The sequence below is a fragment of the Macaca mulatta genome, chromosome 14 (genome assembly GCF_049350105.2).
Source record: "Macaca mulatta isolate MMU2019108-1 chromosome 14, T2T-MMU8v2.0, whole genome shotgun sequence".
Lineage (NCBI taxonomy): Eukaryota > Metazoa > Chordata > Mammalia > Primates > Cercopithecidae > Macaca > Macaca mulatta.
The window spans coordinates 86,993,369-87,006,684 of NC_133419.1; the positions used below are offsets into that span (position 1 = coordinate 86,993,369).

The 13,316-nt window shown below is 38.9% G+C and overlaps 1 protein-coding gene and 1 long non-coding RNA gene across 3 annotated transcripts in view; one reads left to right on the plus strand and one right to left on the minus strand.

Annotated features, from left to right (window-relative positions):
- Positions 1-13,316, minus strand: part of LOC114672372 (uncharacterized) — an 82,006-nt gene that overhangs the window by 48,022 nt on the left and 20,668 nt on the right. The gene's annotated exons all lie outside the window — the stretch shown is intronic.
- The window catches only part of CCDC81 (coiled-coil domain containing 81), a 49,628-nt gene that overhangs the window by 22,774 nt on the left and 13,538 nt on the right, over positions 1-13,316 (plus strand). For both annotated transcript variants that reach the window (XM_001103107.5, XM_028833893.2), the window contains 4 exons: positions 2,565-2,688; positions 9,688-9,775; positions 10,191-10,334; positions 11,307-11,411. In XM_001103107.5, coding sequence (XP_001103107.4) covers positions 2,565-2,688; positions 9,688-9,775; positions 10,191-10,334; positions 11,307-11,411 — 461 coding nt within the window. The remainder of the gene's footprint in view (positions 1-2,564; positions 2,689-9,687; positions 9,776-10,190; positions 10,335-11,306; positions 11,412-13,316) is intronic.

Sequence of the window (13,316 nt, forward strand, 5' to 3'; positions counted from 1 at the left end):
AAAGTGCTGGGATTACAGGCGTGAACCACTGCACCCAGCCACAAATAATCACTATATTATTTCTAACAAATACATTCTAGTCCTAGAATCCTGCATCTGACCTTAACTATGAGCTTACTTACTTTATGGACCTCAGGTCCTATGACTCTCAGGCTCTTAGATCATCATCTCTTTGCTGGCTCCCCATTGCTCAAAGGGGCCAAAACTCAGATGACTATAGGGTCCAGGCAGGTAACGCAAATGCAGGAAGTGATCTGGATATAAGTGGGTTGGAGACATGTTAGCTTACTTAACATTTCTTATGAAAAACGAAGAGTGGCAGTTTTATCACTCTGATGTTTGTAGAAAAAAGCTGGATTCTCATACCTATGTCTGCACTAATCTGTTGTGATAGTTGTTTTGGTGGAAGCAAATGAAGAACATCCTAGGACTCCAAAGATTTTTTGTTTTTTTTAACCAAAGACTTTTTATTTTCTTTTTGAGATGGAGTCTCGCTCTGTCACCCAGGCTGGAGTTCAGTGGCACAATCTGGGCTCACTGCAACCTCCGCCTCCTGGGTTCAAGCGATTCTCCTGCATCATCCTCCCCCTAAGTAGTTGGGACTAAAGATGTGCGCCACCATGCCCAGCTAATTTTTGTATTTTTAGTATAGATGGGGTTTCACCATATTGGCCAGGCTGGTCTCAAACTCTTGACCTCAGGTGATCTGCCTGCCTTGGCCTCCCAGAGTGCTACAATTACAGGTGGGAGCCACCAAACACAGCCACAGACATTTTCAAAGGGTCCTAGGGACCCCAAAAAGTATGGCTTGCCAGGCCACACTTTGAGGACTGTTCCTCTAGGAGATTGTTGCTTTGTGGAAATGTGGCCCAAGTGGTATCAAATCTTCTAATTTTTCTAATTTTAGTATATGTGCTACCAAAGTGAGCACAATCTTCTGATTTTTCAAAAGAAGCAGAGATCCTGACTTTAATGTGAAATCTATTGGTTGTTAAATGTTGACTTGTTGAAACAAAAAATGCTAATTAGGCCTAACAAAACATACCAATGGGTGAACACTGGCTTGTGGATGTCTGTTTTCTATGTGTGGCCTACAGGATTGCGTATCAACTTCTAGCCTAATATTCACATGCTTTCTCATTTCTATAGACTCATCCCCCACTGTGCCCTACACAGACCCCCTTCTTTGGGCAAAATTATCTATTCATGTTTTTTTTTCTTTGAGGTGGGGTCTTGCTCTGTCACCCAGGGAGGAGTGCATTGACACAGTCTTGGCTCACTGCAGCCTCAACCTCCTGGGCTCAGGTGATCCTCCCACTTCAGCCTCCTGAGTAGCTAGGACCACAGGTGTGCATCACCATGCCTAGCTAATTTTTGTACTTTTTGTAGAGACAGGGTTTTGCCATGTTGCCTAGGCTGGTTTTGAACTCCTGAGCTCAAATGATCTGCCCACCTTGGCCTCCCAAAGTGCTGGGATTACAGGCGTGAGCCGCTATGCTTGGCCTATTCATGCTCTTCTAACATGCCTGCCCTTCCCCAGTTTCATCCTTTGTTCATTTTTCTTTCCTGCAGCCTGAACTGTCCTTCCTTTTATTTCAATCTATCTCCATCCTACTCACCTTTTAGTACCCTTTTCACATCTCGCTTCCTCCAGGAAAACTTACCACTGAATTCTGGAGTGGCTTCTCTCCTCTGAACATGTCAGATCCTTAAAGACTACAACATTTGGCTGGGCACAGTGGCTCACGCCTGTAATCCTAGCACTTTGGCAGGCTGAGGTGGGTGGATCACCTGAGATCAGGAGTTTGAAGCCAGCCTGGCCAACATGGCAAAACCCCGTCTCTACTACAAAAAAAAAAAAAGTAAAAAAAAAAAGTTAGTTGGGAGTAGTGGCATGCACCTGTTATCCCAGCTACTCAGGAGGCTGAGATGGGAGAATTGCTTGAACCTGGGAGGCACAAGTTGCAATGACCTGAGATTGGGTTACTGCACTCCAGCCTGGTGACAGAGTAAGACTCCATCTCAAAAAAAAAAAAAAAAAGATTGTAACATTTATTTTTGACTTACACATTTTGCATCGTTGTCCTAAGTTGTTATTTAGTAAATGTGTATTACAAAGCACTTAGCACTGTTAGCACATAAGATGACCTCCAAATGGAAGCTCTCACTTTTTTGTTTATATCTTATTTTTCTCTTCAACTATATCTACTGAAAGATCTTTACAGGCAAAATGTCTAAATCTACAGATATCAAAGTTGTAAAACTGCACTGTTCATTTTTCATAAGAAATGTTAACTAAACTAACATGTCTCCTGGTCGTGTTATATCCAGCCCACTTCTTGCATTTATGTTAGTTGCCCCTTTTTGTCCTCTAAATACTTAGCACAGTGCTTTCTTTGCAAATATACAGCAAAAACATTTTTTTACATCACAATAGAACAAGGGGTGATTATTTAAAGATAAGGGAGTGTATCTTATATGAAAATTTCCCTTGGTAAAAACTACACGGTTAGTGGTTTGAGAGTTGAAAGGAAACTCGTTTTCATTCATTCTTTATTCTACAGATATCTCATCACCCAAGAGACTTCGAGATAGACAAGCTTTGTTCCCTGCCAAAGTGACAAATGTCAGCTTGCTGGAAAAGACTGACCGAAGTGAGAGTGGTGAGAAGATTATGACCTCTGAAAGGTAATGCACTGACTTTTTTTTTTTTTTTCTGTTGTACTTTACTAAATATATTTTTGAGTCATTGCTTAATGCAGGGAACTGTAATTGTTCATTAATTTATTTATCCAGTGTTCTTGACAGCTTTCTACATGCAACATGATGGGAATAATAAAGGTGACCAAGGTTCACCATCTAGTGGGGAAGTCAGACATATGCAGAGGGATAAATTATGATTCAGCAGAATATATGTTATGACGCAGGCGGAAACAAAATAGCACAGAGTATTTTGTAGATTCGGGCTTCCCAAATCTACAAAACTTTCCTGTTTTCTGAGTGCTTGGATATTATGATGTGACACAGTGTTATATTTACATCAAATTGGAAAGTAGTTTTGCCAAACATAGCCAGCACTCCATTAGTTCTCAATAAACATTACTTGAATGAATGAGTGTATTACAATTTATCATGGTCGTTTTCTTCTTGTGATGGTATGTCAAAAGATTTCTATAATATTTTATCCTTGTGTCTTTGAGTAGGATACTTTTTAAGACCTCAAATCAGTCAACCATATTTAACCATGCTCATTCATTGTTTACTGAGCACCTATGTACTTTGCATTGTGCCACCAACCTTTAATTTATTAATGTGTCAAAATTTATCAGCTATCATATGTGCAATTTATGTACTTTGTGGATTACTAAAGTCATGTTTAAAACTCTAGAAATGCTTGTTTTGGGTAATATCACTGTTATGAAAGATAATTGAGAATTAGATGTATAGTCCTTTAATTCAATACAACAAACATTGAGTATTACCATGTGCCAGGTACTGTTCTAGGCACTGAAGATTCAGAGTTACAGACATATTAACCTGCTTTTATAAAACTTACAGTCTTGTAGGAAGACTGAAATTAAAAAAACAGTGCATGCGATGAAGATAACAAAAGTATAGAGGCTGCAAAAGGAGAGCGTAATTGTTGGAAGTTGTTGGTAAAGGTTTCCTATAGAAGTTGACCCAAAAATGTTGTTTCCTGTAGAAGTTAACCAAAAAATAGGCCAGGTGCAGTGGCTCATGCCTGTAATCCCAGCACTATGGGAGGCTGAGGAGGGCGGATCACGAGGTCAGGAGATTGAGACCATCCTGGCTAATACGGTGAAACCCCATCTCTACTAAAAATACAAAAAATTAGTCGGGTGTGGTGGCAGGCATCTGTATTCCCAGCCACTTGGGAGGCTGAGGCAGGAGAATGGCGTGAACCTGGGAGGCAGAGCTTGCAGTGAGCCGAGACTGCGCCACTGCACTCCAGCCTGGGCGACAGAGCAAGACTCTGTCTCAAAAAAAAAAAAAAAAAAAGTTAACCAAAAAATATTTTTTGTGCGATTACTAAAACAATACATGTTTATCACAGAAATTTTGGGGAAACCAAAAAAGCAAGAGTTACAAAAAATCACCCATAATCCCTCTACATAGAGGAAACTTTGTATTAACCTTATGGTACATGTCGTTTATTTCAATGCATATACAATATATACAGTACTTACACTTGGAATATACATACTTTTTAAATAAAATTAGATCATATTATATGAATTTTTGTTACATTTAATAAGTGGTGATTTCCCCATGATATTAAATATTCCAAAACCTTAACAAATAATTGCACATCATCTTAATGAAAGATTAAACCTTTTGTTTAACCAATCTGCTATTGGATATTTAGATGGCTTCCAGTTTTTAAGTACTATAAATAATGTTGTGAAAATATAATTAAACATAATTCCTTGCATACATCTGGATATTCCATAGGATAAAACTTTAAATTTCAGAGATAAAAGGTGAGTCCATTTTCATGCTTTTGATACACATTGCCAATTATCTTCTTCATGATTGTAGCAAATTATCCTGTCAGCAACAGTAATATGACAGAGTGCTATCTTTTCTACAGTTTTGCTAATACTTTAGCAAAGTGAAATGATGGTATTCATTATTGTTTTTAACCTGTGTTTGTTTGACTTCTAGTGGGTTTTTTCTTGTTTTGTTTTTGAGACAGCATCTCACTCTGTCACCAACGCTAAAGAACAGTGGCATGATCATGGCTCACTGCAGCTCAACCTGCTGGGCTCAAGTGATTTTACTGCCTCAGACCCCCAAGTAGCTGGGACTATAGGTGTACACCCCCACACCAGCTAATTTTTTTGATTTTTTTTTTTTTTAAGAGATGGGGTCTTAGTATGTTGTGTAGGCTGGTCGCTGGTCTAGAACTCCTGGCCTCAAGCAATTCTCCCACTTAGGTCTCTCAAAGTGCTGGGATTACAGGCGTGAGCCAACACACCTGGCCTGCATTTATTTTTACCTTGTTTCTTAGCCATTTGTAGTTCTTTTACAAATTTCCTGCTTGAATCCTGTGTCCTTTTTCAGCTGGGAGCTTTAATTTTTCTTAAAAACAAGTGGTATTTCTTATAAAGAGAACTTCATATATCATAGGTATGAATAGTTTTCTGATGTGTATGTTTTAAACATTTTCCTAATTCTTTTTTTCTTTTTAATTTTGTTTCTGCACCATTTAGTGTACAGAAGTTTAAAATATATATTTTCTGATTTACCAACCTGTCCAAGTCCCCAAACACCATGTTTGGGAATGTCAGTCCATAATTACATTTTCATTTTGAAGAAAAATATTCTTTTAGAAGAGTAAAGAATGATCTAGAGGGATAAGATTAGCAGCAGGGGAAGGGGTGTAATAAAATGGAAAAGTGTGCACAATTTAGCAGATCAAGGCAGTAGTCTAGGCAATCTGTTTCCAACAAATGACCCTAAGGCCTCAGAGGGCCTTAAGAGCACATCAAAAACTGAGAGTGAGGTCATATGGGTGGGACTCTGGGCTCTATGTCCTCACTTCCACTGGAGGATGTGTGCTGCTTTTCTGTTTTATATATTGGGGTTTGAGTAAGATTTGTTTAAACTAAGAAGGATAGTACTTTCATTGTTTAACAGTTGAGTATAACTCATCTAGGGAAAGGTAATAAGGGTATGAAACAAAGATCAGACGGAAAGCTTTAGCTTTGACTGTTGGGGATTAGTTAAGGGAGGTTAAGGAGGAGATGTCAAAGATGACCCCAGATTTTGGCTTAGGTAACTGGGAGAAGATGGCATTATTCAAAATAGTGACTACTATAGGAAGTGCAAATTTGGCTGGTGCTGAAGGGCATGTAGTGGTTAGTGATTCTGTAAAATTTTCACTCCAAGTTAGAGGATTAAAAAAAATACAAGTGAATTGTCTTGGATCATAAGAATCCAGATTGAGACATATTTCTTATTGCTTCCTCATGTCAGTTGCATCTAACAGGTTATTTAAATCAAACTTTTAGGGAATCAGCATTCGCTCAACCCCAGATTTTGAGGCCTAAGAGAAGTTATTAAAAAATAAAGGGTTCTACCCCGTCTCTACTAAAAATACAAAAAAAAAACTAGCCGGGCGTGGTGGCGGGCGCCTGTAGTCTCAGCTACTTGGGAGGCTGAGGCGGGAGAATGGCGTGAACCCGGGAGGCGGAGCTTGCAGTGAGCCGAGATCACGCCACTGCACTCCAGCCTGGGAGACACAGCGAGACTCCGTCTCAAAAAATAAAAAATAAAAAAAATAAATAAATAAAGGGTTCTGCATCTAGCAATATGGTGTTCTAAATAATCTGAAAAGGTCCTCTACTGAGAGCCAAATCTAGTCCACCACATGTTTTTATAAATAGTTTCACCGAAACACTGCTATGCCCCTCCATTTGCATATTATCTGCACCTGCTACTTGCGTCAGGGACTGTGTGGCCCTCAAAGCCTAAAATATTCACTCTCTGGCCCTTTTCATAAAAAGTTTGCCAACCCCTGCTCTAAAGGATCTTATTTTCATCTCAGGCTCCTGACTTCTGACAGATAGAGTTGGGCTAAAAATGAGGTCAGAATCCAAAATTACAAAGACCACGTGGAAATAAGCTGCCACATAATGAGAGCCATCAGAAACAAAAGACGGAAGAATTGAGCTCTCAAGGATTTTGGATCCTGACCATTATAAAATACAGAATATAGAATAAGATGTTTTAAATCTTTACATGAATTAAAAGAATGGAAAGTATGAACAAGTTATAAGAAATTAGAAAACATGACCAGTGAGGTCAGAGTCGAGCATTTGCATTTTGGAATTGCAGTAAGGGAGTATAGACTTATACAATACTTAATTCATTGGTTATTCAGAAGACTCAAGTTGTATTACTTTTTCCAAATGAATAGAGGTTTTTAGTAGGGGCACTTTCTCATTTTATGCTGTGGTTCATTTAGTGTCAGTTATTTGGTACTTTGTAATTTGCTGAACCTTCTTTTCTAGCTTGAGTACTTTTACGGTAATTGTTTTATGTATACTTGAAGACACTGTATACTACTATGCCTTAGACGTAAATTTCTAGATATTTAGATATTAGCTAAACCTTGTTAAAATAAGTTATTAAAAGCTTTAAAATCCTTACTTTTTGAGAGAGATATTAAAAATCTTTAACCATGATGGTATATTTTTCAGTAATTATGTCAATTTTTGCTTCTTAAGCAATATTAAATTCTACACGTCTGGGATTTTTTGGTAGATAGTTCCTTTTATCATTATGAAATATTTTCCTTTGTCTCTACTAAAATCTTTTCCCTTCATTTCTGTAGTACATAATTAACAATGCAACATTTGATTAGTATTTTACCTGGAATAGCCTTTTAATGCCATTTTAAGAATTTTTGTGTGTGTTTTTATTATTTCATGTGTGTCTCTACTAAATAGCTTATATTTGGATGTTTTAAAACTCAATCTAGACTTTAATTTCAGTTGTAATTATTGGTATATTTGAACCTATCTTTACTGTCTTATTTTGTATTTTCTATTTACTGTGCATTTAACTTCATTATTACCCTTTTTCTGTTGGACTGATCACATTTCTTTAGTATGCTTTGAATTTCCTTTGACCACATTTCTTCAGTATGCTTTCAATTTCCTTCAAACTGCATCCCCTTCCAAACCTGTATTTTTGTTGTCTAGAACTTTTGTTCCAAATTGGTTTTAAGTGTTAAAAAATTTGTATTATTTTATGGTCAATGATTAATTTGGATTTGCCAACACGTTTACCAATTTCTTTGGTCACCATCATTTCCTCTTTTTTCTTTTTCTTTTCTTCCTTTTTATTTTTTTTCCCAGGCTGGAGCACAGTGGCACGATCTTGGCTCACTGCAACCTCTGCCTCCCGCACTCAACCAATTCTCCTGCCTCAGCCTCCCGAGTAGTTGGATTACAGGCGCACACCACCATGTCTCGTTATTTTTGTATTTTTAGTAGAGACAGGGTTTCACCATGTTGGCCAGGCTGGTCTCGAGCTCCTGACCTCAAGTGATCCTCCTGCCTTGGCCTCCCAAAGTGCTGGGATTACAGGCGTGGGCCACCACGCTTTGCCTGTTTCTTATATCCCTGTCCTTCCTCCTGGGTTCGTTTTTCTTCTTGCTAAAGTATATCCTGTAATGGTTCCCTATCTTTTCAGTACACTTGTTCTTTGTATTGCTTAAAATGATTCTTATTGTGTTATCGCTCTTGAATGCTGATTCTTGGTTCATAGTTATTTTCTTTTAGCATTTTAATGATATTGCTCCATTTTCTCCTGACAGTTGTCCTGATGCAACGTCTGAGTCAATCTGGTTGTCATTCTTTCTTGTAGCTTTTAAGAATTTTTCTTATTTCTTGATGTTCTGCATGATTGTTCTTAGGAGTCATGACTTTCTGGAAAATTCTTATCTGTTATTTTCTAGAATATTGTTCTTTGCCATTTCCTTTATCCTAAAAACTCAGCACTCCTATTCAATGCATGTTTGAGCGTCTGAATCTATTCTCTATTTCTCTACTTTTAAATGGTTTCATTCTTGGCCTGGCGAGGTGGCTCATGCCTGTAATACCAGCACTTTGGGAGGCCAAGGTGGGCAGACTATGAGGTCAGGAGTCTGAGACCAGTCTGACAAACATGGTGAAGCCCCGTGTCTACTAAAAATACAAAAATTAGCTGAGTGTGGTGGTATGCACCTGTAATCCCAGCTACTCCAGAGGCTGAGGCAGGAGAATCGCTTGAACTTGGGAGGCAGAGTTTGCAGTGAGCTGAGATCGCGCCATTGTACTTCAGCCTGGGTGACAGAGCGAGACTCTGTCTCAAAAATTAAAATAAAATAAATAGAGTTAAAAAATAAATATTTTCATTCTTCGAGCTGCTTTTTAGGTGATAATATCAGTCCTATTTTCTAATGAATACTAGTATTAATATTAATACTCACCCCTAATTCATGTCCCTCCACCACAATGACCACAGGCACCTTCCAACTGAAGGACTGCACTGGTTTGTTTGCTTGGAATGTCTTTTCTATCAGATATCTACACCGTTGTTCCCTTACTTCCTTCAGGTATTTACTCATATGTCACTTCCTTGGTAAGAACTTCCCTGGCCATTCTCTTTACAGTTTAACACTTCATTGCTCCAGCATTGCAAGGCATTTATCATCATGGAACATACTATAGAGTTCACTTATTTATCTTGTCACTGGGCTCTCTATCTCCATCAGAATGTTAATTCCATGAGGGCAGGGACTTTTCTATGTGTGTATTTTGTTCTTCATTGCTTCTCCTGTGCTTAGAACAGTGTACATGCTAAGCACTCAATACATTTCTGTGGAATGAATAAATTTCATCACCATTTCACACAATTGGTAACTGAGATTTTGTAAGATTACACAGCTGGTCTGATGTCAGTCATCTTGTAAGCAAGAAAGCTGGGATTCAAACCCACCTTTATCTGACACAAATTCAGATTCTGTGGTACATATTCTTAACCTCTACACATACAGCTGTTCTGAACTAAACCACTGAGGTATTTTTCTTCATCTTATACTTGGCCTCTATAATTATTATTGCTCTTGAGGTCAGACTGTATTAAACATTAATTAATGTTGCATTGTTTTTACAGCTTATCATCTCCAAGTTGTCTGAAACATGACAGTGACATGAAGCCCCAAACATCTCCAGCTTGTCAGGATCATGATAAGGCAGGACAGGTACAGTGTTTCCAAACAAATAAGCCCCATCAAAATCTTATACTGATTTTTGTTTCTGAAAGAGAGTTCTGGGAATCTCTTGCTTAATTATATGAGTATGGCTGAAGTACTTAAGTACTCAGGCTCAAAACTGAACTGTGATAAATCTATCTACTAGTCAAGATGCACTGGTAAACAAAAAAAAAAATTGAGAAATCCCTTTCTAAGTTTCAGCTGCTTCTGATGAAGTGCGAGTTCAGAAGATCCTTTAGAGTATTTCTGGGGTCCACTCTGCAAATCTCATTTTGCTGTCATTAATATATCCATTAATAACAGGTTTCTTGATATACCTAGCCTTTGGAGAGCTTGTGAAGGGAATGTGAAAGCAAAAAGGTAAAATGTAAAAATTTATTTGTCCTGAAATTTGGGATTGTAGGAAATGTGCTATGTATGTTTGCAACGAGCACAACGAAATTCCCCGTTGTACTACGGTGAGGAAAGGAGGAGAGAGATAGAAGATGAGAGACTCATACAGCAGTATCAGATGTTGAAAGATCAGGAGGCTCTCTTCAGACACCAGGTAGTCCGACACCTCGATCAGTCTTTAATATGGGGCAGTAGAACATGATTATATAATGTAATTTATTATTATTTTTTATTGGCACAGGGTCTCACTCTGTCACCCAGGTTGAAATGCAGTGGCACAACCTCCGCTCACTGCAGCCTCGACCTACTTGGGCTCAGGTGATCCTTCTACCTCAGCCTCCAGATTAGCTGGGACTACAGGCACATGTCACTACACCTGGCTAATTTATGTATTTTTTGTAGAGATGGAGTTTCACCATGTTGCCCAGGGTGGTCTCCAACTCCTGGGTTCAAGCATTCCTCCTGCCTCTGCCTCCCAAAGTGCTGGGATTACAGGCATGACCCACTGAGCCCAGCCTATAATGTAATTTAAAAATGTTCCATCATATGTCTGTACTGTGACATATCTAATCATGTATTTACTGTTAGACTAAAACTTGTGTTGACGTTTTCACTAATAATAAACAACAATCAGATGAATATCCATGTAGTCGAATGTTTGCACATATCACTGATTTTCTTTAACCTAAGATCTGAATTTTAAAGGTGAAATTATTGGATTTATGTTTCTTTATTTCTGATAAAATACAACTCTGGTGAAGGCTTTTACCCTTCATATTCATGTCTTATTTCAAGCAAAGACAGAAAGGCACTTTTACACTTGCTGTATCCAGATTTATGTGGTTTCTAATAATTGACCCTACTGACTGCCCTTTCCTGCATTTGTGATGAGTTCTTCCATTCCTTAGATCCCTCTAGTGGTACCTAAAGGCCAAGAATAGGAAATAAAATACCTTTCCCAATCTACTTTTATAAATCTATAGAGATATCAGAAAGTACCACTGCCTCCAAAAGGCAGGTTTCTACCATGGCTGGATTATTTTAATGTAATAGAATTAAAATTTTTCAAGGCTCCACTTCAATATGTAATTAAAAATTTAATTTAAAACTTTTTTATATACAATAGCTGAAAAGTCTGGCTACTAGAGAACAGAATCAGAAAAATGCTGCCTATAATCTTGGAGTTGCTGAAGCTATAAGAAGCCACAAGAATGAGAAACCAGAATTTTATGTAAGTCTTTTTAAAATTTCTATTGCTAACACCTGGCCCATTGTGAGTCTTTGGATCCACTCCCTGTGTTGCAGGTTGTGCCTTTTTTTTTTTTTTTTTTGAGACGGAGTCTTGCTCCATCACCCAGGCTGGAGTGCAATGGTGCGGTCTCGGCTCACTGCAACCTCTGCCTCCCAGGTTCAAGCCATTCTCCTGCCTCAGCCTCCCGAGTAGCTGGGATTATAGGTGCCTGCCACCATGCCCCGCTAACTTTTGTATTTTTAGTAGCGACAGGGTTTCACCATGTTGGCCAGGCTGGTCTTGAACCCCTGGTCTCATGATCAGCCTGTCTTGGCTTCCCAAAGTGCTGGGATTACAAGTGTGAGCCACTGCGCCCGGCCAGTTGTGCCATTTTTTTTAAGCAGCGGAGTTGAAAAGTGGGTGGTGCAGTTTGAAGCTTTCTTCTAGGGCAGGCCTTGTCTGGTGTCTATAGCCACACCACTCACATTCACTGTACTGTTCCCACTAGTCACTGCAGTTCTTGTTAATTATGGTAATTCTCAACCAGGATGTGGGATGGGTGGAGAGGAGGGAGCAATATACTACTAAAGTCCAGCCCAAGGACCCAAGAGAACCAGCACTATCAGCATCGCCTGGGAGCTTGCTGGAAATGCTGAATCTAGGGCCCCACCCCAGACTCCCTGAATGGGCATCTATGGTGTAATAAGATCCCCAGGTGATTTGTATTTGCATTAATGTTTGGGAAACCCAGATTCAGATGGTGGTGAGCCAACTGCTTCACTGCTTGATTTAATGTTTTCAATCATCATGTGCCTACCTTTATTTCTGCCTGAATCTTTCTCTTTATATACCACCATCTAGGCAGTCGACACTCTGGACGTAAATCTAATAAAATATAATTCATTTATTCATCATCAAACATTTATTGAATTCCTCCATGCCGGCCACTGTGCTGGTGTCTAAGAATTCAAGGTTCCCTCTTCTGAAGAGGTCTCTAGTGGGAGAGACAGACACTTAAAGAGACAACTGTGTGGTATAACCAATGCGATGATAAATCTCTGAAAAAGGGCACTATATGAGCAAAAGAAGAGATTCATTAACTTAGACCAGAGATTTGGGAAGACTTTCTGGTATACAAGAGTTAGCTAGAGAAACCAAGGGAGGAAGAGCATTCCAGGCAGGGAAGCAGGGAAGGAAGGAGAGAGAGAGCATGGGGCTTCTGAAATTTAGGCATGATCGTTCTCTCTTCTTACATATAAGCTCCAGATTATATTTATCACTGCTGTGTATCTCTTCTTTGATTTATCTATACATATCTTAAATTTAAAAAGACCCAAACAGAACTTCTGATTCCCTCCTTAACTTGTTCCTTTCTTTCTTCTCATGTAAGTGGTATCACACACCAGCCATTTTGCACAAACGTGTTATCTAGTCACGATCTCAGTATTCCTTTCTCTGTTCCTGACATCTGATCATTTGCAAGTCCAGTTGCCTTTACCTCCAAAATGTATCCAATATCTATCCAAATGTCTTCGTCTTTAATGTTGCCACACTGAAAGTGCTGCTAAGCCACACTGTTATGCTCAACTTCTGCAATACTTCCCTTAGATTCACTGCTTGCATTCTTGCTCTCCTATAATTTATTCTCCACACAGCAGCCAAAGTGATACTATAATATTGTTAACCAAAACATACTATTCTCCCATTGAAAACCTCCACTGGCCTCCCATTGAGTTAAAATGAAATTTAGACTCCTCACCTTCAACTGTCAAATTCTACACACTTTGACTCCTGCCTTCCTCTTGGTCACTATGCCTTCTCCTTTCCCTTGGTCACTATGCCTCAGCCACAGAGACTTTTTTCCTGCTCACTGAACATGCGTAGCTTGTTTCCATCTAGTATCTT